At 41.2% G+C, this 27,307-nt stretch overlaps 1 protein-coding gene across 3 annotated transcripts in view; it reads left to right on the top strand.

Annotated features, from left to right (window-relative positions):
• The window catches only part of hhip (hedgehog interacting protein), a 159,716-nt gene extending 135,513 nt beyond the window's left edge, over positions 1-24,203 (top strand). For 2 of the 3 annotated variants that reach the window (XM_072571620.1, XM_072571612.1), the window contains exons 13-14: positions 17,115-17,243; positions 22,891-24,203. In XM_072571620.1, the coding sequence (XP_072427721.1) occupies positions 17,115-17,243; positions 22,891-23,099 (338 nt within the window). In that variant the 3' untranslated portion in view covers positions 23,100-24,203. The remainder of the gene's footprint in view (positions 1-17,114; positions 17,244-22,890) is intronic. The other variant, XM_072571629.1, reaches the window with a different exon arrangement.
• The last annotated feature ends 3,104 nt before the right edge of the window (positions 24,204-27,307 follow it).

Below are 27,307 nucleotides of genomic sequence, written 5' to 3'. Positions count from 1 at the left end.
TTGTAACAAAATACTTTCCTTTCAGCATGTGAAAGTATTTAAGTGGCTGGGCACCCAATTCATAATCTGAGTTTACCTGAAAGTTCTGTAACTCATGCCAGCAGCCCTCTGCGCCTACTGATTTTTTATTAATTGTAATTAATAGTGTAATAGTCTAAATAATGTAATTCATCTGAAATGTTATAGTTAACAAGGTAGCTTCAGGCTTGGCAGTTTCCTGTTCATGGAATCAAATGCCTAGAAGTTTGGCCAGGTAGTGCCTTTTTATCAGGCACCAGTGTGCTTGCTAAAGCCCGCACTATAGCAAGCAGGAGGTGTGTGCACAACGTCATCATATATGACTCATGCCTGAAATAGGCATTAAGTGCTTTACCAGTACAAATATGGGACGAATGCCGATTTGATTCCCACCCGGGAAAAGTTAAAACTGACCTCAGTCGGCAAATATCTTGGAGTCGCCTATTAGCTGTGTATCAGTCAGGAAGCTTTTTGAACTGAACTCACCAAAATGTGCAGATATGAAGAGTCAAGAAGTCTCAGGTAACTGCCACTTGACCGCAATTCTGTCTCCAATCCTACCATATTCCAATCCCCACTCTGATATCCAGTCTTTTTATCCCAGGGTTGTCCAACCTTCTTGTATTGAGGGTGAAGGGAGTGGCATTTCATTGTTTTGTTTCACTGGATTAGGGGAGTACATTTCAGAAAGCTGAGGTTTTGAACAGCAGTAAGTATAAATTTCAGTGAAACATTTCGGTAACAATAAATTGATAATTTGAAATGAACTGGATTAATCATGTAAGTTCCATGGCAAGTTCCATCAAGAACAGATCAAACGCTAGGGTTCTGCAACGAGTAACTCATCTCGGACTCTCCCAAGTCTGTCTACCATCTAAAGGCAAAAATAAGGAATGTGATAGAGTACTCCCCACTTGCCTGGATGAGTGTAGATCCAATGATACTCCAACAACATTGACTCCATCCAGTTCAAAGCAGCCTGCTAGCTTGGCACCATACCCATTAACATCCATTCTGCCCATTGATGATCAAAAGCAGCCATGTGTACTATCTTCAAGAAGCACTTCAGAAATTCACCAAGGCTGTTTAAACAGCACCTTCCAAATCTGAGACCACTGTCATCTGGAAGGCAAAACTAGAGAGCATGGATTTAAGGTGAGAGGAGAAAGATTTAAAAGGGACCTGAGGGACATCATTTTCACACAGAGGATGGTGCGAATATGGAACAAGCTGCCAAAGGAAGTGGTAGAGGTGAGTACAATTACAACATTTAAAAGACATTTGGACAGGTACATGGATAGGAAAGGTCTTGAGGGATATGGGCCAAATGCAGAAAAATGGGACGGGAATTAGTTCAGTTATATGAGTTCATGATTCTAATGACAAGAGCAACAGATACAAGGGAACACTGTAACCCTCAAGTTCCCCTCCGAGCCACCATCCAGACTTGGAAACATATCGCCATTCCTTCAGTGTCACTTGGTCAGAGTTCTCGACCACCTACCTAGAGGCATGTGGGTGTACCTACACTATATAGACTGCAATAGTTCAAGCTCATCACCAGCTTCCCATGGGTAACTAGGGATAGTCTATGAAAGCTGGCTGACTCAGCAATGCCCACAATCCATGAGTGATTCATTTTAAATGAATAACTAATAAAAACAGCCATTTCAATGTACCAAGTAGCAGAGCAGAGAGAGGATAATTGTGTTATGGAATTGTTACTGAACTTGTAAACCAGAGACCCAGACTAATGCTCCAGATATATGAAATTCAAATGTTTAAAGAAAAAAACTATTCTAATAGCTAACTAATAATGTTTTTAAGCTGAGAACAGCTAAAGTAGTTTTGATCACCAAGTAAGTGATTAGGACCAGGGCAAGCAAAAGAGTTGGGTTTAACTAACACTGATCTTGATTTGCATCTGGTTGCGTGTATTCCAAGGTAGGATTTACATGGAAATAGGGTCAGGCCCTTGCTCTTCCACTCAGTCAGCCAGCCATTTGCTCACTCTCCCAGCCAATCTCTCGTTTACTCACCCAATCAACCACTTGTTCATTCATCCAGCACAATCACTCACTCACTGATTAGATTAGATTCCCTACAGTTTGAAAACAGGCCCTTAGGCCCAACGAGTCCACAACAACCCTCCGAACATTAAACCACCCAGACCGATATTTGCCCCTGACTAATGCACCTAACACTGTGGGCAATTTAGCATGGCCAATTCACCTGGCCTGCACATCTTTGGATTGTGAAAGGAAACCGGAGCACACCCATGCAGACACGGGGAGAATGTGCAAACTCCACATAGTCACCCGAGGTGGGAGTCAAACCCAGGTCCCTGGTGCTGTGAGGCAACAGTCCTAACCACTGAGCCTCACCCAGTCACTCACCCAACTAAACAACCATTCACTAACCATACTCCCAAACTATGCCACTGCTGCAATTGCTTCTTTTCATGATAATGCTGTCCCCAACCGTCCCTGGTCATCATTGGGACCAAAGGCATAACCTGTCATCCTTGTCAGCAGTCTCCTCTCTGGCCCTTAATAGGGCCGTTAAATCTGTGAATTTACTTCCTTATGGTGGGAAGGAAATACAAAGCTAGTACCACCTTTGGAAATAATTCCATCTGTGGGCTATAACAGTGCTCTCCATCACTCACAGCTGGGACAATGAAAAAGAAAATGGTGCTCAAGTGACTGTGTTGTTTTGCTATTCGTGTTGAAGGGCTTATGCCTGAAACGCTGACTCTGCTGCTCCTCAGATAATGTGCTTTTCCGGCACCACACTTTTCGACTGTGATTTCCAGCATCTGCAGTCCTCACTTTCTCCTTGTTTTGTTAAGGCACACAGGCCTGACTTTCATTTTACCCTCCTTTCCCATGATAGTTCAATTCACATCCCACCCCGCTTTTCCATGGCACCCCGACTCTCAATCTACCTCTATCCTGGCTGCCATTTCCCTCCTCCGCAAGCCAGTGTCTCCTCGTTCCCATTCCACACCTTTCCTCCAGGCTTTGTGCTGAATGAAAGGAGTTGTGTTGTGTTGTTAGTCCAGTCACAGACCGTTCCTATCCCACATTTGCTGCTGATATACTCACAAGTAAACCTATCAGTAGCAAACTCAGAAGTGAAATGGTCCATGATTGGAAGAACAGTTATTTTCAAAATCATCCAGTTACATTTAGCTGGGTTTTGAACATTGGTGAGGTGGGCCACAAAAGACACCTTGACAGGCCACATAGTGGCCCACAGGCTAACTGTTGGACAGGCATGTTCTATACTATAGTCTTCAATCTCTCTTTTTCTCACTGTCCAAGTCCTTTAAGGCACCAATGGTGATAAAGCCTTTGGGATCACTACTCTGAAACAAGAATACTGATTAGGGATAGTCAACATGTCTTTGTGCGTGGGAAATCATGCCTCACAAACTTGATTGAGTTTTTTGAGGAAGCAACAAAGAGGATTGATGAGGGCAGAGCAGTAGATGTGATCTATATGGATATCAGTAAGGCGTTCGATAAGGTTCCCCATGGGAGACTGATTAGCAAGGTTAGATCTCACGGGAATACAGGGAGAACTAGCCATTTGGATACAGAACTGGCTCAAAGGTAGAAGACAGAGGGTGGTGGTGGAAGGTTGTTTTTCAGACTGGAGGCCTGTGACCAGTGGAGTGCCACAAGGATCGGTGCTGGGTCCTCTACTTTTTTTCATTTACATAAATGATTTGGATGCGAGCATAAGAGGTACAGTTAGTAAGTTTGCAGATGACACCAAAATTGGAAGTGTAGTGGACAGTGAAGAGGGTTACCTCAGATTACAACAGGATCTTGACCAGATGGGCCAGTGGGCTGAAAAGTAGCAGATGGAGTTTAATTCAGACAAATGCGAAGTGCTGCACTTTGGGAAAGCAAATCTTAGTAGGATTTATGCAAATAATGGTAAGGTCCTAGGGAGTGTTGCAGAATGAAGAGACCTTGGAGTATAGGTTCATAGCTCATTGAAAGTGAAGTCACAGGTAAATAGGATAGTGAAGAAGGTGTTTGGTATGCTTTCCTTTATTGGTCCAGAGTATTGAGTACAGGAGTTGGGAGGTCATATTGTGGCTGTACAGGACATTGGTTAGGCCACTGTTGAAATTTTGCGTGCAATTCTGGTCTCCTTCCGATCAGAAAGAAGTTGTAAACTTGAAAGGGTTCAGAAAAGATTTACAAGGATGTTGCCAGGGTTGGAGGATTTGAGCTATAGGGAGAGGCTGAACAGGCTGGGGCTGTTTTCCCTGGAGCGTCTGAGGCTGAGGGGTGACCTTATAGAGGTTTACAAAATTATGAGGGGCATGGATACGATAAATAGACAAAGTCTTTTCCTTGGGGTTGGGGAGTCCAGAATTAGAGGGCATAGGTTTAGGGTGAGAGGGGAAAGATATAAAAGAGACCTAAGGGACAACTTTTTCATACAGAGGGTGGTACATGTATGGAATGAGCTGCCAGAGGAAGTGGTGGAGGCTGGTACAATTGCAACATTTAAGAGGCATTTGAATGGGTATATGAATAGGAAGGGTTTGGAGGGATATGGGCCGGATGCTGGCAGGTGGGACTAGATTGGGTTGGGATATCTGGTCGGCATGGAGGGGTTGGGCCAAAAGGTCTGTTTCCATGCTCTACATGACTATGACTATGACTCTATGACTAGCTTGCACCACAATTTCTATGTCATGCAACAAAATATCATACAATGTACAAAATCATACAGAGATTTCCTTGTGCTGAATATTTGATAGAGCTATCAAATTAATTACATTCCACTGTCTTTTCTCATAGCCGTGCCTTCGCTTTTTTTACTTTTCAATTTTCCCATTGATTTTATGTTGTCCATTTAGAGATCTGCTAAGATTAGCGGTTCTAAGGTCAAATTGTTTATTTGGCAAGCTTATGGGCTTCTGGATACAATCCAACTTGTAATGTGTGTTTATAAATGTTTAACTGTGTTTACGTAGCTGCTCTCAAGAGTCAAATTGTTTAATTGAGGATTTATGGGCTCTTGGATGAAATCCAGCTTTTAGAATAGAACCGGTGAATTCATATGTTTATGAAGTGGCTAATGGATGGTGGTTTGGTTGGAGGGGAATGGAAGTGGGATGGAGCTTGGTGTGTTGTTTAGATTAGGGTTCTGTGGGGTGGGCTTGGGTGAGAAGGTTGGGTGATGATTGTCTAGTCGCAAGGGAGGGGCCATTAGGTGAGTAAAGAGATTTTGCTGTGGGTGATGTGTGATTTCATGAGTAGATAAGCACTTGAAGAAGTTGGGGGAGGGGGATGGGAAATTGCAATCAAATTTTACAATTATTTAGAATTACTTTTAAAATGCATGTACATGAGGCCTTACCAATGTAGCTCAATGTTCACTACTAATTCGTCAGACGATCCAGGCTGGTAAATTTGGAACCATGTGGGAACTGCAGCCGGAATTCTTAATTTGTCTGCATTGGAATCAGCCCACCTCCACTGCTACTTTAGGTCTGCCTACTAGACCTGTCTTCAAGACAAATTAAGCCCCTAATCTCTAGAATATATTGCTTCCTGGCAGGCTAACGATGGAGGTAGGTTTCCAATAGGGAAGTCAACCACCTTGAATTCCAGCCTGTACAATGAAAATCTGACCTTGGAAATTGAAACCCCTACCAAATGTATTAGAATCAGCAAGATATCCAAATAGAGCTCTTTGCAAGTTAAGATATTTGGACTACTTGTGAAATGAAATCAGATAGCAAACCTTAAGGTAAAGTTAAGAACCTTGTTCTTATTGAACTAGATCTTGCAGTCAGTGACAATGCAGATGCTTTGGCAGTTTCCCCACTGTGCTTTTGTTTGGGGACTTGCTGAAATTGGACATCTGACATTGGACAGCATGACATCCGTGAGTAGCACAAGAAATAGGGATGCTCTTCCTCCAGTCAGTTTGAACAGTCTATTTATTTGGAAATTACATGTAGAAGATCATATGAAGAGTGAAAAACAAAAAAAAAAATGGGACGACGGGAAAAAATGAGACATGCAGAAAAGTTTTTCTTTTAAAAATACCAAATTTTCTTCCAAGTGTGTGAGACTGAACATTTTCAAGTTTATGTTTACAGTGCTAGAGAGGTTATTGGTAGAATTTGCCATTAAAAGCAATGGTTTTAGTGTTAGGTGCATTAGTCAGAGGGGAATGGATCTGGGGGTTACTCTTTGGAGGGTCGGTGTGGACTGGTTGGGCCAAAGGGCCTGTTTCCACAACATAGTGGAATCTAATCTAATTTTCTTTCAGTAGCCCTAGCAGGGGTTTGTGATCTGCTCCTCTGACAAATTTCTATCCTTAAAAGGTAGTGGTGGAACTTTCTCACACCAAAGATGACCACCAAACCTTCCTTCTCTATCTGGGCATATTTGCATTCAGCCAAGTCTGGGAAGCATCCGCTATTGGGCATTATTGCCTGATGGGCCCCTGGTGAGCCACCACTACCCTGATACTGTACAGGGAGGCATCACATGTCAGCAGTACCTCCCACTTCCAATCGTAGTGGGTCACACCTTACCCAACAATAGCTTCTTTCTCACTTCCCTCAAGACTATTTCTTGGCTACATGACAATTTCCAAGGTTGACTCATTTTCAAAACCAAGTGTAAAGGTGTCAGGATGGAGGCCAGGTTACGTGTGAGTTCTCAGTAATAATTCACTAACCCAATGAAAAACCCAAGCTCTGGTACAAGGAGAAAGTGAGGTCTGCAGATGCTAGAGATCAGAGTCGAGAGTGTGTTGCTGGAAAAGCACAGCAGGTCAGGCAGCAGCTGAGAAGCAGGAGAATTGACATTTCGGGCAGAGCCTTTCATCAGGAAGGGCTCCTGCCCGAAATGTCAATTTTCCTGCTCCTCGGATGCTGCCTGACCTGCTGTGCTTTTCCAGCAACACACTCTCGACTCAAGCTCCTGGGAGCCAGAGTTCCTTTGATTGCCCTCACTTTATTATCGAATGGGTGTAACTTGGTTTTGTCAACTTTGTAATCCAGGTAGGTAACTAGGAATACACATTTTGTTTCCCTTCTGAGATGCATGCATGCCTGGGAGAAACATTTAAGCACAATGTCCAAGTTCTCCAAGTGCTCATTATTGGTCTTCCCTGTTATTAGTATGTCATCCAGCTAAATGGCACCCTGGGGTAGTTCTTGCAAAATATTCTCCGTTGTCGATTGGAAAAGGGTGCAAGCTGATGATATCCCAAATGGCAGCCTTGTATGTTGACATAAACCCTTATGGGTATTAATTGTAGCATAATTCTGGGACTCCTCGTTGAGTTGCAATTGTCGGTAGGCATGGCTCATGTGCAGCTTCGTAAAGGACAGCCCCTGCCAACTTTGCATTCAAGTTCTCTCTGCGAGGGACCAGGTATTTATCCAGATGGTTACCTTTAGCTTAAAATTCCCACAAAGACAAACTGAGACATCAGGCTTCACGATTGGTATGACCGGTGTTACCCATTTTGAAAATTGCACTGATTTGATAATCTCCCAGAAATTACTGCACAAAGGCCACTACCCCATCACCAAGTCACCCTTTAAACTGTACAAAACATACAGTCAACAGTGAACAATAAACAGCGTCTTACAAGAATTGGCAATTTACATTGGAGTAGGTGCAACATAGCCAACCCCCAAACCCCACCGTACATCCAGTTCACAGGGAAATGCGGATGAACCCCAAATTCCACCAAAGAGAAACAGTCGACACAAACACACACAGAACAGTCCAATTAACCAAATAATGAAATAGTACAAACCACGCAGACACCCCCAGTCAACCAGCATCTCCTGGTTATATTTTTTTTTCTTTTTTTTTCTTATTTTCTTGAGACACAGTGAAAGACACAAAGTGCACGAATCTTTATTCAATTTCCACCACCAGGAAGATAGGAAAACACCTGAGTGGCCAGTGACAAGCACTGCCCTTTCTCCTGGTTATAGTGATCAGCCAGGGCTTTTCTGATTGGCCCAGGTTAACATCCCCAAACAAGGATCTTGTAGTCAACAAGATCCAGCTGGTTCCAATCACTGCCCTCGGACAGCAGCATTTCAACCTGAACATTAACATGCATATGTAGCTGTTCGAAGGTATTGACCAATTTATTCCATTATAACTGAGAGCTGAAAGCCACACAACTGTCCTTGATGCAGAATCTGGCCCAATATGACACCTGGATCCCAAGACAACTTATCTCATTCACTACACACACCTTCTTAATATGACATGAAGGACAGGGACTTAAGCAAGGAGATAGATATCAAGAACTGAGAATTCCTCCACCTTCAGAGGGAGGCCCCACATGTCAAAGGAAGTGAGCTGATGGCGAGCTCAGCAGGCTAGAAGGCCCACCTTGTCCTATAACCCTAGTCTCAGGTTGGAGATCCTTGTTCTCACATACTCTTTCCTCATTCAGCCAAAACCTGAGCTGGAACATTGGAGGCAATGATGAATTTTGTCGTCTATTTATATATTATGGTCGGCACGGTGGCTCAGTGGCTAGCACTGCTGCCTCACAATGCAAGGGACTTGGGTTTAATTCCATCCTTGGACAACTGTCTGTGTGAAGTCTGCGTGTTCTCCCTGGGTGCTCCGGTCTCCTTCCAAGTCCAAATGTTACAAAGTAGATGTCGAATCCATCTTCTAATTAAAACAAAAATACCCAGAGAAGCTTGCCTTGCCTCGTAATTGGTTAAAAATGTGAGTGAGTGCATGAAAGATAACCCCTGACTTTCGCTGTTTGAAGAAAAAAATAACAATTTATTTTCCTAACTCTTAACAGTGAACACTAAACAAAAACTATCAACAAATCCGAACCCATTTTTCCTAATCACTATCTGACCCCAATTCTACTAAAATGCTGCTCCAGTAACACAATTACTAAACATTAAATTAACTTAATCTCTCAAAGTCCAATCAGTCTCTTACACTGTTTCCTTCTGTCTCTCCGTTTCTGCTGTTTCCTTCTGTCTCTCTGAAACAGCTGTTTCCTTCCATCTCTCCGAAATTGCTTTTTCCTTCTGTCTCTCCGAAACTGCTGTTTCCTTCCATCTCTCCGATTCTGCTGTTTCCTTCTGTCTCTCTGAAACTGCTGTTTCCTTCTGTCTCTCTGAAACTGCTGTTTCTTTCCATCTCTCCGAAACTGCTATTTCCTTCCATCTCTCCGATTCTGCTGTTTTCTTCCGTCTCTCCGAAACTGCTGTTTCCTTCCGTCTCTCCGATTCTGCTGTTCCCTTCTGTACTTCCGATTCTGCTGTCTTCTCCCTGGGCTGTTTTCAATGATTTATTTTTCCTGCAAGTATCTTTGTATAAAATTCCTTGGTACCTTTAATAGAGTGTGCTTTCTGAGATTTCGTTCAGAGCTGTTCAGGGCTATTGGCTCTCTTTCGGAGGCAGTTGCTCCCTCCCTGGGATTTTTGTTTTTATACCCCTGAGTACACCTCCAATTCTTATAGTCAGATTGGTTTCAGGCTGTCAACATCTTCAGATTTTAAATTCAATTGGCTTTGAGGGGCTGAGTGTTTGGTTTAAATCAATTGGTCAGATTTGATTTGTTGTCAAAACAGCGACCGAAACACAGGTATCCATTTCACAGCCAATTGTTACACGTGTCTATTTTGGAACAGCCTGTTTCCCAGCTGCTCCCCAGCATTTGTTGTCCCTTAAGCTCAGAAAAGGACTTTCTCTCTTAAAGGCGACCGTACATTCTTCTCAACTCACAATTACTCTACTCAGCTTTGTAACAGGGAGAAAGTGAGGACTGCAGATGCTGGAGACCAGAGTTGAAAAATGTGGTGCTGGAAAAACACAGCAGGCCAGGCAGCATCCGAAGAGCAGGAGAATTGACGTTTCGGGCATAAGCCGTTCTTCAGGAATCGTCCAGAAGAAGGGCTTATGCCCGAAACGTCGATTTTCCTACTCCTCGGATGCTGCCTGGCCTGCTGTGTTTTTCCAGCACCACATTTTTCAACTCAGCTTTGTAACACCAAAGGTGTGCAGGTTAGGTGGATTAGCCATGTTAAATTGCACTGTCATGTCCTGGGATGTGCAGGCTAGGTGATTTAACCATGAGAAATGCAAGATTACGTGAGTAGGGTAGAGGGGTTCTGGGTGGAATGCTCTGCAGAGGGTCAGTGCGGTCTCAGTGTGCAAATGGTCTACGTCCACACTTGTAGGGATTCTGTGATTTTATTATTTCTGCCTTCAGACAAAAATACAGAAATATTTTTTAAATGGTCAACATGTTCCAGGATCTTGCTTTTATTCATTATCAGTGAACAGAAACGTAGTGCTATGGGAATTGGTTGAAAGAAAACCATAGTCTTGTGTATATTCAGTGAAAGACACATGTTCACATAAGCTTTAGAGGAGTCACCAATTACTAAGAGATTTCTGCATACTGGAAGTGAACAATTGAGTTAAGCTGGAGTTACTTTATGTCAACAGTTGAGTTAATTTGGAAGGTTTATGGTTTGGTTTGAGGGTGGCCTTGTTTGAACATAAGACCATAAGACATAGGAGTGGAAGTAAGGCCATTCGGCCCATCGAGTCCACTCCGCCATTCAATCATGGCTAATGGGCACTTCAACTCCACTTACCCGCATTCTCCCCGTAGCCCTTAATTCCCCGAGACAACAAGAATCTATCAATTTCTGCCTTGAAGACATTTAGCGTCCCGGCCTCCACTGCACTCTGCGGCAATGAATTCCACAGGCCCACCACTCTCTGGCTGAAGAAATGTCTCCGCATTTCTGTTCTGAATTTACCCCCTCTAATTCTAAGGCTGTGTCCAAGGGTCCTAGTCTCCTCACCTAACGGAAACAATTTCCTAGCATCCACCCTTTCCAAGCCATGTATTATCTTGTACGTCTCTATTAAGTCTCCCCTTAATCTTCTAAACTCCAATGAATACAATCCCAGGATCCTCAGCCATTCCTCATATTTTAGACCTACCATTCCAGGGATCATCTGTGTGAATCTCCGTTGGACACGTTCCACTTCCAGTACTACCTGCCTGTCCACCTAACTTTGTATCATCTGCAAACTTTGCTAGAATTTCCCCAGTCCCTTCATCCAGATCATTAATATATAATGCGAACAGCTGTGGCCCCAACACTGAACCCTGCGGGACACCATTCGTCACCGGCTGCCATTCTGAAAAAGAACCTCATATCCCAACTCTCTGCCTTCTGTCAGACAGCCAATCCTCAATCCATCCCAGTAGCTCACCTCGAATACCATGGGCCCTCACCTTGCTCAGCAGCCTCCCGTGTGGCACCTTATCAAAGGCCTTTTGGAAGTCTAGATAGACCACATCCACTGGGTTTCCCTGGTCTAACCTACTCGTCAACTCTTCAAAGAATACCAACAGGTTTGTCAGGCATGACCTCCCCTTACTAAATCCATGTTGACTTGTTGCTCTTCTAAGAATTTAGAAACCTAATCTTTAATGATGGATTCTAGAATTTTACCAACAACAGAGGTTAGGCTAATTGGCCTATAATTTTCCATTTTTTATCTTGATCCTTTCTTGAACAATGGGGTTACAACAGCGATCTTCCAATCATCCGGGACTTTCCGTGACTCCAGTGTCTCTTGAAAGATCTCAACCAATGCCTCCGCTATTTCCTCAGCCACCTCTCTCAGAACTCTAGGACGTATCCCATCGGGGCCAGGAGATTTATCAATTTTAAGACTTTTTATGTAATGACAACCATACTCAACTCAGCCCCCTGACTCCCTTTAATTGTTGGGATGTTACTCATGTCTTCCACTGTGAAAACTGACGCAAAGTACTTGTTAGGTTCTCCTGCTATTTCCTTATCTCCCATCACTAGGCTTCCAGCATCAGTTTGAAGTGACCCAATGTCTACTTTTGTCTGTCATTTGTTTCTTATGTATTGAAAGAAACTTTTACTATCATTTCTAATATTACTGGCTAGCCTACCTTCATATTTGATCCTCTCCTTCCTTATTACTCTCTTTGTTATCCTCTGTTTGTTTTTGTAGCCTTCCCAATCTTCTGATTTCCCACTGCTCTTGGCCACTTTATAGGATCTCTCTTTTTCTTTAATACATTTCCTGACTTCCTTTGTCAGCCATGGCTGTCTAATCCCACCCTGGATAATCTTTCTTTTCTTGGGGATGAACCTCTGTACAGTGTCCTTAATTATACCCACAAACTCCTGCCATTTTTGCTCTACTGTCTTCCCCGCTAGACTCTGCTTCCAGTCTATTTTTGTCAGTTCCTCTCTCATGCCCTCATAATTACCTTTATTTAACTGTAACACCATTACATCCGATTTTGCCTTCTCTCTTTCAAACTCCAGACTGAACTCTACCATATTATGATCGCTGCTTCCTAAGGGTTCCCTTACTTTCAGATCTTTTATAAAGTCTGGTTCATTGCAAAGCACTAGGTCCAGAATAGTCTGCTCCCTTGTGGGCTCCATGACAAGCTGTTCCAAAAAGCCATCCTGTAAGCATTCCATGAATTCCCTTTCTTTGGATCCACTGGCAACATTATTTACCCAGTCCACCTGCATATTGAAGTCTCCCATGATCACCGTGACCTTGCCTTTCTGACATACCTAAGTTTCCCATTTGATGACTTATTACCATACCTGTCGGTAATTCGTTTGAAGGTAGTATGCAATATTTCAGTAGGATAGAAAAAGGTTTGGTGCAATGATACAGCCGTCATTGAATCCAGATTTCACAGAGATAGGTTCTCCATAGTGCCATTGATGACAATCATGGCATGCGGGTCATCGTGGAGTAGACTTTGAACGATGGCAAATTTCTGAGGGTAGCAAAATTTTGGGTTGTTTCATAAACCTTCACATTTGAAAGTTAAAAGATTTTGTGAGGTTGAAAAGGCCAAATAGGAGTGTTTGGTACAATTTTTAATAAACTGCGGATGCTGGAGACCTGAAAAAAGTAAAAACAGAAATTGCTGGAGAAATTCAACGAGTCTGGCAGGATATGTGCTGAGAAAATAGAGTTAACGTTTTGAGTCTGATGCCCCAAATGTAGAACCATGGACAATAATAGCCAGTGATACCTATATCCTGTGAATGACCAAAAAAAAGTACTTCTTTTTTGAGATAACCGTTAAGAGGTTGTGTAGCCATGCCAACAGTATATTTCTGCCATGCTTCAGAATTTTTGGCAGGGATCTCATTTAATCTGGAGTCATTGTTGCTTTTCAGCTGTTCAGTGCTTTACTGCCGACCTGAAAGAAGTGAAGGGCTTTCAAATCAAAATTGGAGTCTCAGTTGAGGGGTTCTTCAAACTATTCTCTCTAGTGAGCATTGACTGTCTCTCTGTCTTTGGGGAGATCCCCTCAAAGCTGGTGTCTTAAAGAATCCTTGAATGCTTGAATCATTATCCTGATAGCATTGAAGAAATAGCACGTGTCGTTGATGTCGTTGATGCCCTTGAGCTGTTGGAGTTTCTGTTCAATTTCTTTCCCTTTTACAGTCTCTTTAATGTCTAGTTACATCCTTCTTATTTCAATTTCAATTTGAATTCTCACGTTCCTTTTTTTTTGTTCTGCTCTCTGTTTGTCTTTTTCTGTCCTTTGGAAATCGCTCTCCATTTCCAGCTCCAGGCCAGCTGCTTTTGCTTCCTCATTCTGAAAATGATTTAACTGTACTCAGTATGAACGAATTCTGATGGTCCACTATTTGGAATACCTGGTCTCTCTCTCTCTCTCTCTTTCTATCAAACTCAAATGCTGTGCTCGATCTTTATTTGTGCCTTCTTAGGCAATTCTCGTTCTAATTTATTTGCCAGTTCCAATCAGTCTGATTGTGTGACTTGTTGTATGTTTGTTAGGAACGTATCTTCCTCTTGCAGGATAGCTTTAGCAGTTTCTAATTGCAGTGACTGTAAGGAGGTCAGCCAGCTTGACCTCATAGAATATGAGTTCCCTGACTGGGGCTGTTAATCTATTCCAATCAGAGAGCTCTGGCTGACAGATATAAATAGGGGTGCCAGAGGTTCTGTTCACTCTGAGAGCTGGCTCTGAGGGAGCTGAATCAGTGTCAAAGACTCGCCACTTGTAAATAAAAGGCAAGTTAATGACGGGATACTGGCCCCTGTAGAGTTATTGCAATCACATTTTTAGTAGAATCGATCCAAGTGTTTCTTTTTATCTCTTTGTCACTCACTCACTCCACATTCAATCTTACGTTGACTTGGTTCCAAAACATCCCACCCACCAGTTCCCAAACTTTATCGCAAATCTCTGGTCTGGTGTGCTGCAAAGCAAGCCCCACTTTTCTTGGTGTCATCACTAATGTGAACAGATTTAAGTCAAACAACCCAAAATCCCCAATTTACTAGACTGACGAACTCAATCATCAGTCAGGTTAAAGAGAAAAAGAAAATCAGAGCTATACACTTCAATAGCACCAGTCTGAACCACAGCAATTGAAGAGCTGTTTCTTTCAATATCTTCTTTTTCATTTTTTTGTTACTGTTGTTCACACACTCTCTCTTCCATTCACTGGTTAGGAATTAATGCTTTCATTACTCCTCCGTCAGGGGATTTACAAAGAAACAGGACAGCTAGTTGTTACTGGAGATTTTTAGTACCCCCACGAGAGAGAGAGAGAGAGAGAGACAGACACACAGATTTCTTGATGCTTTCCCTTTGCAGGCTAGATGCACTAATCCCACACAAGCTGTGATTAGGAACCTAACAAGACATTGTTGTCAAACAGTTCGTCCCTTTACTCAACCCATTGGCTCTGCGATGTCTGTTCTTGATCTCACCGTTCTAAGGGGAAGCAACATTGTATATAGCTCAGAGCGTGCTCCCTTGATTATGACTTTCACACTGTATCTGCTGGTGGTACCCTGCTTGGACATAGTGGAAATAGCAGCTCATGATCCTTTCTTTGATGTGGATGCTGTTTGGATGGCAAGTGAGGACGAAGGAGATTCTTATCCCTGTTGTGGGAGGGAAGAGAAGGGTGAGGGCCAAAATGCAGGAGGTGGGTCGGACACAGATGAGGTCCCTGTCAACCGTGGTCATGGGGAATCCTCGGTTGAGGAAGAAGATGGACATTTCAGAGGCCCCCTGATAGAAGCTGGCATCATCGGGATTGTTGCAACAGAGACAGAAACTAGGAAAATAGAAATTGAATCTAAGAGAGTGTCTTTACTGGAAGCAGAATGTGAGAGGATGTATAGTCACGGTGGTTTACGGTGGATTTATAGTGGATATTGGTGGCCATCCTATTCCCAGAAATATAAACAGATGTCAAGAAGGGAGGAACTCACCAGTGAACACCAGGCAATTGTATCCACAATGATCACTGATCTTGTTTCATTTGGTGATCTCCCCGAACAGCCTCATAGTTTCTTCATCAAACACAGCCTGCTTCTGCCTCCTTCCAAAAATACACAAACAGGAGTGCCCAGACACACCCATTATTTCTGCTTGCTCAAGCCCTCCAGGTCTCATGTCTTCCTACCTTGACTTGACTTTTCCTCCTTTGTCCAGACTCTTCCCACTTACATCCGCAATTCTTCTGTCGCTTTACATCAGATTCAGAATTTCCAGACTGGGGGGCACCGGCCACCTCTTCTTCACCATGGATATATATTCCCTTTACACATCCATTCCCCCATCAGGGCGGTATCAGAGCTCTCCGGCTTTGGCAAAAAAGGCCTGAATAGTCCCCATCTATCACCACCGTCCTCTACCTGGCCCGAATCAGCCTCACCTTGAACAATTAACTCCTCTGATCTTCTTCAGATCAAAGATATGGTCACGAACACCCACACGGGTCCCAGTTATGCTCATCTCTTTGTGGAACATGCCTTGTTTCAGTCCTTTTCTGGCCCCCACCTTCAACTCTTTCTCCTGTTCATCAGTAACATCATCGCTGCTGCTTCCCTCTGTCATCCAGAATTGGAAAACTTTTATCAATTTCGCTTCCAATTTCCACTGTGCTCCCACCTTCATCTGTTCCCTCTTAGGGCCCTCAGCCATGTCCATCCCATCTTCCACACTTTAGCCCTCACCCCTTCTCTTCCCTCCCACAACAGAGATGGCCCTTATTTGCAATCCACCCAGCATCCATATCCAAAGGATCATTAGCGCCATTTCCACTATCTCCAGCAGGATGCCACCGCCAGAGAGATGTTCCCCTCCCCTTTCTTGTCAGCCTTCAGGCGCGAGTGTAACTTCCAAGACACCTTGGTCCACTCCTCCTCTACTCCCAACACTCAGCACATTCCATGGCACCTTCCTATGCAATCGCTGAAAGTATAACTCCTGCCCACTTACTTCCTCCCTCCTCCTCACTACCCAAAAGCCACAGACACACCTTCCAGGTAGAGCAGTGATTTACCTGCACTATTGTATTCGGTGCTCACAATATGATCTCTGGATAGACAAAATGCACACTGAGTGACCGATTTTCAGGATATCTATGTCTCTCCTCAAAAATGACCTTGAGCATCCTGTTGCCTGACACTTCAACACACCACCATGTTCCCTGGCCAACATCTTTGTCTCAGGCTTGCTGCATTGCTCCGGCAAAGCTCAGCACAAGCTGGAAGAACATCCTGCCAGTTTCCACTTGGGAATCCTGTAACCCTCAGGGCTGAATACCAAGTTCAATTAGTTTAGAGCCTAAGCACCTTCTCCCAAGTCCTCACCCCAACCCCAACACACCTGAGATTGTCATCGTATGGGCTGCTACCACAGACATGTGATGGTAGTTACCAAACAGAAAGGTTGCTGATCTGGACTTGAACTTACCTGTACAATCTGGCTCAGACCAGGAGTTCAATGTAGTTTGCCTTTACAGCAATATCCTTCTAAATCACGCACATTATGTTATTATCTATTTCCAATGAATAACAAAAATAAATTCCAGTCACATGTAAAGTATAATATAACTTTGCATAATATAACTATTTTTGACTGTATTTGTACATAACCATGCTATGTATAAAGACAATTAATCTTTAGCAAATTGAAGTTTTTTGTGTACTAAAGATTTTTTGTTTCTTTAACAGCAAAATGTGATCCAGTGTGCCAGCATGGTGGTGTATGTGTGCGGCCTAATATGTGCTTATGTAAAGAAAGCTACACTGGACCTCAGTGCGAACTAGTGGATCGAAACATTCAAGGAGTGGCAAGGGCAGGTATTATTCAACTTCCAGTATAATATGTATATGCCTTTAAACCAATAACTTGCATCAAATTGTTTGACTGGTTAACAGGATGTATCTGTAATAAAAAGGAATTGTTGGAGCAACAGGTGAAACTAGCTACTTTACGCTATTACTAAGTAGCAGTGTACTCCACTGACAGGATGCTGATAAAGATGTTCTGCCTATCTCACAAATCAGTAATGTGGGAATGAATTTCAGTGCCAGTGTGATGCCAAGTATGTAGTTCAAAAGACTGGTGGATCATACCAAACAGAGTGCCCTTTCAGATGTGTGCAACAGGCAAGGACTAACCACACCCAACCAGCTTGCACGTGCAAAACTCACAACAAACTATTGAACGTGAAAGTCGAGAGTGTGGTGCTGGAAAAACGCAACAGTATGGCATCATCCGAGGAGCAGGAGAATCGATGTTTCGGGCACAAGCCCTTCATCAGGAATCAGGCTCTCATGTTGAACATGAAATGTGATCCTACAATTGGGTGACATTTGCCAGATAATCATGAATTATGACAATGACCAACTTAAGATAATCAGGTTCACAGTGTGGTACAGAAGCGTGTACTGGAAGCTACGTCTATTGATACATAAGTGCCTCATTCAGGCAGAAAGTACATGTACATGCACTGAACCTGTTTCAGCTGAACAAATAGATGACTGTCATTCTCTTGTTAATTATCAGGGCAATGCCCTCAACAATCAGAGTCATTCTGGCCGGTTTAAAATTTAAACAAAGTCTGGCTGTTAAGTATCAATCAGCACTGATGGGTGCATTCTCCTTGGCAATTCCTCCACCAATTGTCTCATGCAATTTGTATGTTGGTTTTCACCTTAAATTGGTAATCTTGCAAAGCGTCCTAATGATTGCAAGGCAAAAAGCTTTGACAAAATGTCTTTTTCCAACAATGCAGCACTGAATCCTAGTGGTTACGAATCAAAATCTTACTTAAAGTAGCCACACAAATGCTGTATCAAAGACTGGAAATACTGAGGGGAGTAACTTACCTCCTGACTTAGCACAGACTGTCCACCATTTATGAGCCAGAATGAGGAGCACTATGGTATTCTATCCACTGGCCTGAATGAGTTCAGCTCCAACAACGCTGAAGTAGCTCAACACTCTGCCAAGACAAAGCAACCCACTGAATGGACATCTCATCCATCATCATAAACATTCATCTGGCACCACCACAGAGGCAGCAATGTACACCATCTCCAAGATGCACTACAGTTTTCAACAAGACTCCTTTACACCCATGCTCTGTAACACCTAGAAGGACAATGGCAACACAGGAATCCCTCTGTCTGCAAGTTTCTCTCTCAAGCTACACACCATCCTGACTTGGAACTATGTCAACATTCCTTCACTAGTTAAGTTATACTTTGTGTTTTCAATGCGGAATAACTCCTGTTATTCTGATTATAGTCAACCATCATTGTTATGTCCTATGCATTGTACTTCTGATTGTTCAGTTACCACAGAAGGATTTCTTGAAAACTATACCAAGGTTGAAAACACAAAACTGTGCTGTACATCAGTTGCAGCTAAATGACTAGTATCCATAATATGGGATGAAATTACTAAGGATCTGAGGTAACATGAATTATTCAGGACCAGTCAGTATGACTTTCCATAAGGCTGTTACATTTGACAAACTTTATAATTCTTTCATGCAATAAAGGAAATTAAGTGAAAATGATTTACCTGGGATAGCTTTTCTTCACAATCAGGATAGTAATCTTGGCTGAATTCTTTTACAGCATTCAGGCAAATTTGATTCTATTGAGAAGTTACCACATTAAAATGTAATAGAACTGGACTATGAGGTTAACTCTGGTTTTCTCTCTATGGATGCTGCTAGACCTGCTGAGTCTCTCCAGCACTCCCTATTTTTGGTTTAAATTTCAAGCATCTACTGTTTTTTTGTCTTTATCATCATTTTGGAGACCAGTTTTGGGTCAACTCTTTACATTCTTAGCTGTAAAAATTGAAATGCTCCATTTTTCAATGTTCTTTTCATAACTGGAACCTCTAACTCCTAGGAACATTCTAATGAATCTACAGTGCATCTGTTTCACTGCTTTTTCTTCCCATGATATGATATAAACTGGAATGAACTTCCTGAGGAAGTGGTGGATGTGGGCATAGTTACAACTTTTAAAAGACACTTAGATAAATAGATGAATAGGAGGGGTTTGGAGGGATATGGGCCAGGAGCAGGCAGGCGAGACTAGTTTAGTTTGGGATTTGTGTACAGCATGGACTGGTTGGACTGAGGGGTCTGTTTCCGGGTCTGACTCTATAATAGAATGCCAAAACTTCAAAACAGCATTTAACTCAAATCTACAGTTTTGAACAATTTCATCACGAATAATTTGCTTGTAGACTTTATATCTCTGATTTAAAGACCAAAGATACTGTATAATATGTTGGATTTTATGGAATTTTGCTGTCATCTTAAACAGCCTGCCTATCTACATATCAAGATCTTTCAGCTACTGTGCTGCAGTGTATTTTTTTTAGATTAGATTCTCCACAGTGTGGAAACCAGTCCACACCGACCCTCCGAAGAGTAACCCGCCCAGATCCATTTCCCTCTGACTAATACACCTAACACTATGGGCAATTTAGCATGGCCAATTCACCTGACCTGCACATCTTTGGACTATGGGAGGAAACCGGAGCACCCAGAGGAAACCCACACAGACATGGGGAGAATGTGCAAACTCCACACAGACAGTCACCTCAGTCTGGAATCGAACCTGGGACCCTGGTGCTATGCGGCAGCAGTGCTAATCACTGAGCCACTGTGCCACCCCTATATTTTCATTCTAATTTCATTCTTCCAGCATTTTGAAAATTGTGTTGTACAGGTCATTCTGTTATAATGCATGTTTCATTAATACCAATTGGCTATAACGCAATTGATGAATTGGGGACACTGTTTCTAAAGCTCGAACTTTTAAAATGCATTCCAGAGGTAATGAATCCGCAATTTATGATTTTCCAAATTTCAGAGATTCAAGAATGGACCCAGAAAATTGTATGTTAGCAAATGTAACAACTTTATTTAGGAAAGGATACTATAAGCCAAGTAAATCTGACATCAATCAGAATTAAAATATTGGAACCTATTTTTAAGGAAGCCTTAATGTATTTAATCAAATTTTAGTGAGACAAGGTTACCATAGTTTTACAAAAGGGAAATTGTGTTGACAAATTCATTGGAATTTTTGTTAAGGATGTAGCTAATTGGTTAGATAAAGGGGAGCCAGAAGTTATTATTTACCTTTCCAAAGGCATTTGATAATGTACCACACAAAGGTTTTACATGCTTAAATAAGGGATGATGGGGTTGGAGGTAATATATTCACGTGGAGGGATTGGTTACTGGATAGGAAGCAGAAAACAAGGACAAAATAATTTTTTTTTTCAAGTTTGGAGGTTTTAAATGGTGAGGATTAATGTGAGGGTTTCAACTGTTCACAATTTACATTAATCACTTGGATGACGAGGCCAAGAGTAATGCTGACAATACAAAACAAAATGGGAATGCATGTGAGGATGACTCAAGGAGTCAAGAGGTTTCTACAGATTAAGTGAGTAGGCAACAAGATGATATATGGAGTATAATGTGGAGAGGTGGATATTCACTTTATTGATACGAACAAGTAAAACATTGAGTGGTACGGTGGCTCAGTGGTTAGCACTGCTGCCTCGCAGCACCAGGGACCTAGGTTCAATTCCAGCCTTGGGCAACTGTCTGTGTGGAGTTTGCACATTCTCCCCATGTCTGCGTGGGTTTCCTCCCACAATCTAAAGATGTACAGGTTGGGTGAATTGGCCATGCCAAATTGCCCATAGGTGCATGAGTAGGGGAGTAGGTCTGGGTGGGTTATTCTTCAGAGGGTCAGTGTGGACTTGTTGGGCCAAAGGGCCTGTTTCCTCGCTGTAGGGAATCTAATTTAAAATCTAAGTACTCTTTTTAAAAATACATGGCATGTTAAATGTTGATGTTCAAAGATACTTGGATGTACACATAAGAAAAATGCAATGCTAGCATGGAGATACAGCAAGCAATTAATAAATCAAGTGGCATATTGCAAGAGTCAGAAAACAAGAATCAGGTAAATTTGTTACAGTTGTATTGATCTCTGCAGAGGCCTTTGGTTTTGATCTCTAAAAGGATATACTTGGAGATGGTAACACAAAAATGAATTAGATTGGTTTCTAGGATGGTAGGGTTCTGCTATGAGAAGAGGCAGTAAAATAAAAAATTAAGTGAGCCTATACTTTCTAGGTTTTAGAGGAATGGGGTATAATCTCATTCAGACACATGTTTCTGACAGACTGTGACAGGGTAGACATTGAAAGATGGTTCTGAAGCTAGAGAATCTAGAAGACAAGGGCACAGCCTCAGGATTATGGGGCAATCATTTCAGCCTTAGATGAGGAGAAATTTCTTCACTGAAAAGTAAGAGTTATGAATCCTTGGAATGATGGATGCTCTAATGTTTTGTTTATTCAAGACTGGTATAGAGAATTTGTTGTTGTCAGGGAGTTAAGAGATACGGGAGGTAGGTGTGGAAGTGGAGATGAGATTGAGGAACTGTCATCATCATATTGAATGGTGGAATGGGCTTGAAGGGTAATTTGGTCTATTGGTTCTAGCATTTCTAGTCTATGTTGTATATCCAACTTAGTAATGAAAACTTAAAAGAGTTGAGGTTGCAGAACAGATCCCTGGCATACACTGCTAGTCCTGTTCCTTTACAATGTAACTGTCTTCTGACTAATTTTCTGTCTTCTACCTTCCAACCAATTTCCAACCCTATTCAAAAGTCAACTTCCATTACAAAGGACTCTCATTTTTGTAAGAAATCTGATGTAAAGTGCTTATAGAAACTTAGAATTTTTCAGTAAAATCCATAAATGCTCTCATATCTGCATTTGGAGCAATCTCCTGAAAAAAAAGTCAAGTTAATTAATGAGATGTGACACAGCCTGAACAAAGCTCTGCTGTCTCTTTCTAATTGACTCATAATTGTTCAAGAGCTTTAGTCACTCTGTCCTTAAGGTTTTAACTGTAGTCACCTGATAACCTGAAATGCCAACTTCCCTCCTCCTGTGATGTTGCTTGACCTGCTGTGTTTTTTCCAGCTCCACTCTTTATCCACTCTGTCTCTCCAGCATCTGCAGTTCTCACTATCTCGAACAGCAACATTTGTGATTCAAGAAAACCGAAAAGCTAAAGCTTCTTCAATTTCTTCGCCTGTTTCTTCTAAATCCCTGGAATGGAAGCAGCAGGTCCTGAAGACTTTTAGTTTATTCTTCATGGTTCTTTCCATTAGAATTTGTTTTATTTATATTGAATGCAAAATACATCTCCCTTGATGTTGTTAACTGATTAGTTTTACAATTAAACCCTAGCACAGTATCAAATGTCTGAAATGTCCATTTAAATAGAGTTTGAATTGAACATCAGTGTTTTTTTCAGAGCTGCAACAAGAACTTATCATAAAAGTTGAATTGTTTGGTTCATCATTAATAAGTTGGATTCTTGAACTACTTCCTTTGGCAATGTATTCAGATTTACTTTTTCATTATTTTCCTCGGCAGCAATTTGCCAGCAGCCCAGAAAACATGGGAACTGTAACACCCCTGTAAGACGGTGGTTCTTTAATGCGGATACCAGACAGTGCGAACAGTTTCTCTATCGAGGTTGCCAGGGTAACAAAAACAGATTCAGCTCATATGAAGAGTGCATAAAAACCTGCTTACCAAGAAACCATCAAGGCACAGGACTGATACAAGGGATAGATAAATAAACTCTTGGCCAGCCATCTTTTAGTTTCTTCCACACTGAGAAAAAGAACAAATGTATTTCAAGATAATTTTTACTTTTTGATGTATATTTTACATGGGACTAAAAGATTTTAAAATTCAAAAATGGGAAGACAGGTTAATTCAGGTTTTTGTTGTCTAACCTTAAATTTATTTTAAATGATGTGTGATATCTGAAATGAGATTTTAGAAACGGTGATATCTAAGAAAAATGGTCAGGAACATGTGTAAGCTCATTACTGGTATGTCACTTGTCGGATTCTAATTGGTGTACGTAGATTTTAAAAAAAGACATTTAAATGTATAATTTCTTTTAAAATCTAATATATTGTTTATGTAAATGCATGCTTAATGTCCTCATGAATACAGTAATTTACTGTGACTATTGAGCTGAGAAATTGTATTTTTAAACATAACCTGTTATGTACTGTATTGCGTTTGTTATAATACTATATGTAAACAGCAACAAATATGCTAAAGTATATTTTTAAATACAGTAGCTGCAAAAACACGACCACTGACAGTTCTCTTGAACTGATACAGCTCTTTTCATGGGCCCACATTTAAATGTTCATTAAGCTGTAATCCAGTGGTGAAAGGGGAGTTATTAATGTCAGTTTAACACAGGAGTCATTGGGGCCTAGTACTGTTACATTTGTCAAGGCCAATAGTCAACAGGTTATTATAAGTGTGTTATTAACGTTTGGAGTTAAGCTTCTCATACTGCTGCTGGAGAGATAGATTTTCATTTTTTTAAAATTTCTCCTTGAACTCATCCATTTCACTTACCAGCAAGTCCCTAAAAGTTTTGCATTTAAAGAAAATATCCTAAGGTCTATTTTCTTTTATCAATTTAATCATGTGATATTCTGTGCCAGGTTTGTAACAAGAGTTATGCTCCTTGACACCCACCCCCCCACCCCCCCCACCATACCTGTTGGAATTTACCATGTATGTTCAGCACTTAAATGCAACAATTTAACTGTGAACTTCAATACAGGACATGAGGTGAAACAAGTTAATATGTGGTTAGGTGAGGCGTTTGCTGGAAATAGTTATGCAAAGAATTATTAAATATTTTGTTCAAATATCATCTTTATATCATCGATCTTAATAACTACAATATTGCACTTTTTCAGTGTCCCTCATCAATTTCACACTTGCATATCTGGACAACTGATTTAAGTACAGCAGTAGTTAATAGATTTAGTACTACATTAATGTATACCTTACTTTAAATAATTTGGTTTTGAGAAGAATTGCTTCTTAGAGAAATGTTGCAATAAATCACAGCAGTTATAAAAATAATTTAACATCCAGAAGAAAGCAGCTGCAACATTCAGTGTTCAAAAATAGGCAAAAGATAAAGTCTGTTTTGTGGTTTAACATTGTTCATCAGCACTGGACTTCTGCTTCAGGAATTAGTGAAGTACAATTTTGTGAGTTTTCAACAATCAAGCAGATGTTCGGGAAAGTCTGCTTTTTTAGTTAACGGCCCAGATCGCCCAAAGATCAGTTACTCCTCATCAACAACTCCCAACTCTATCCAACCCCACATCTGTTTTGGGATCTCCGGACACCGCTTTCCCAGGAATGCAGAGCACAGAGTCACCCTCAGGACTCCATCACAGCAGGCTAAAAGTCGGGGAGGAAAGACAGAACAAGTCCCCTTTTAACGATGAAAATAAAGCAAACAAAACAGCAGGTGCTGAAGATCTGAAACAGACAAATGCAGAAATTCCTGGAGAAACTCAGCAGATCTGGCAGCATCTATGAAGAGAAAACAATTAACATTTCGAGTCCTGTGACCCTTCTTCCGAACTCGAATCAGGCAGGAAAAAGTGACATTTGTGCTGATGAAGGATGGGGGCTTGGGGGGGGGGGGGGCAGTGAGAAGATAGGTGGAGAGGGAGCACAGAGAGAGAGAGAGAGAGAAAACAAAACAATAGGCAGTATTAAGGCCCAGACCAAATCCCCTCAAAATATATTAAGAAGATTGTTTAGATTCTAACTTTTTCTTATTGAAAAGGTAAGTGTAAGGCATCACATTCCATATGCAATTCAATTGGTAAAATATACTTTATTTTAAAACTACAGTTGAAATACAGAAAAAAAATTGGCTTAACTGTAACTCCATCAAAATGCGCAACAAATTAATATACGTATTAACTACTACTAATTAACTGTTCCAATATTGTAACATCCTATAAACACACACTTGACAAAGACAAATTCAGTAAAAAGAATTGTCTCACATGCAATTCTCGCAGCATAAAGAGAACCCGAGTTTTTAGCTATAATAGAGAAAGTAATAAGAGCGTCTAAGTCCAGCTTCAAGATGCCAGCAACTGCAGAAAGCTAAAACTAAACATTCTGGTTGTGTGGGAGCTTCACCCAACCCGTTCAAGCTGCTGCTATTGTTCTAACTTTTAAAAAAAAAACCAGGGCCTCACAAGTTGTTTCTTTTATTGGCATTGAGCAGGCTGCCTTTCACCTCTGCCTTAATCTTTCTTCATTAAAAAGCCAGGACAATATGCATGTCTTAAAGCTCTTGTATCATCAGACCTCCCTCCCTTAAAAGAAAACGACAATACACAAAGATAGCTTCATTTTTAAAAACTTTTCATCTTATTATTATTACACTACAATATATATACATATATTGACTCTAAGCATGCAAGCATTCACTACTACAGTCCATTTCAGTATGTTTCTCCCACCACCTAATGTCACCGTCTACCTTCATCAAAGTTTCAACAATGCATCAGCAATTACGTTCTCTCATTCTGCCGCAGGTGTAATCTTTAAATGGGTGCAATAATAACCTCCATTCAAACAGTGTGGATTTTTTATCCTTAAATTTTCCAAAAATTTTACAGAGTTATGATCAGTATATGCAATTGTCTCAGACAATACAATACTGACAATGTTGTAATACCAATACCAAATCTAAGGTCTCCACAATTGTGAAATATACCTGTTGATGATTATTTAATTTTCTGTAAAAAATACCCATTGGGTCTTCCTATCTTTTTGTCATCATTTGCAAGAGTGCAGCAGCGATAGCCACTTTGAATGATTTTGCATAACCAGGTGTGGCTAACACTTTTCAGGCTTTCAAGTGCCTTTAGCATCCCTTCATCTACTGAACATTTTTGCACTTCTTCAGAAAGTCAGTTGGTGGAGCAACCACACTGCTAAAATTCAGTTTGTTTCAACTTCTGGTAAAAACCACTCAATCCCACGAATTGCAGTACTTACCACTTTGTCGATGGTATGGGAAACTCCCCAGTAATCTTTGTTTTCATATCCTGTGGGCCATCTGTCCATATCCAATAACATGGCCAATGGCATGGGTGTTTGCTAACAGCCAGGTTTATCACCAAGTCAACCTCCTGAAGTCGATTCTGATAGATGCTTCAAATGTTCCTTCCATATGTGACCAAAATCCACGTGATCATCGATGTACACCACACAATGTTTAAATCCTGGAATGATTTTATTAGTCTTTGAAATGTGGCTGGCGCACTTTTCATACCAGATGATATAACTTCGAACTACTACAGTCCCTTCAGTGTCATGAAAGCCAAAGTTTCCTTCATTGTTATGGATAAAGGTATCTGCTGTTATGGATAAAGATTGCTTGTCCCAGCTTCTTATGCAGTCTTCCAAATGTGGAATAGGGTATGTATCAGATTTTGTAACTGCTTTAACTTTGCAATAGTCCACACATAATCATTGGGTAACAACACTGTTACTATGAGTGAGCTCATTCGCTACAACTCACTTTGATTATATTGTCTTTGAGAATGTGTTCAATCTCATTTTGAACCTGTGCCAACTTTCAAGAGTTATGTCTATAAGGATGTTGCTTAGTTGGATCAGCATTTCCTGCCTCTAAATCACACATAATTAGATTATTATTTCTCAGCTTATTCCCATGTATCTCCCCATGCAATAGTAATAGCTCTTTCAGGTCATTTTGACTTTTCTCTGGAAAGTAACTCAATAATTTATCCCAATTTTTTGACAACTACATCATTGTCCAATCTAATTTGAGGAACATCCCATTCAGAATCCTCTGAATTTGGTTCCTCACTTTATGTTGTAACCAATAACATGTTCTCCTTTTGCTTTCCTTCTCTATCAAAATACCACTTGAGCATATTCACATGACAAACTTGAGTCCTTA

The sequence above is a fragment of the Chiloscyllium punctatum genome, chromosome 1 (genome assembly GCF_047496795.1).
Source record: "Chiloscyllium punctatum isolate Juve2018m chromosome 1, sChiPun1.3, whole genome shotgun sequence".
Lineage (NCBI taxonomy): Eukaryota > Metazoa > Chordata > Chondrichthyes > Orectolobiformes > Hemiscylliidae > Chiloscyllium > Chiloscyllium punctatum.
The sequence above is the reverse complement of the archived record's forward strand: the minus strand, read 5'-3'. Positions and strand labels throughout refer to the sequence as shown.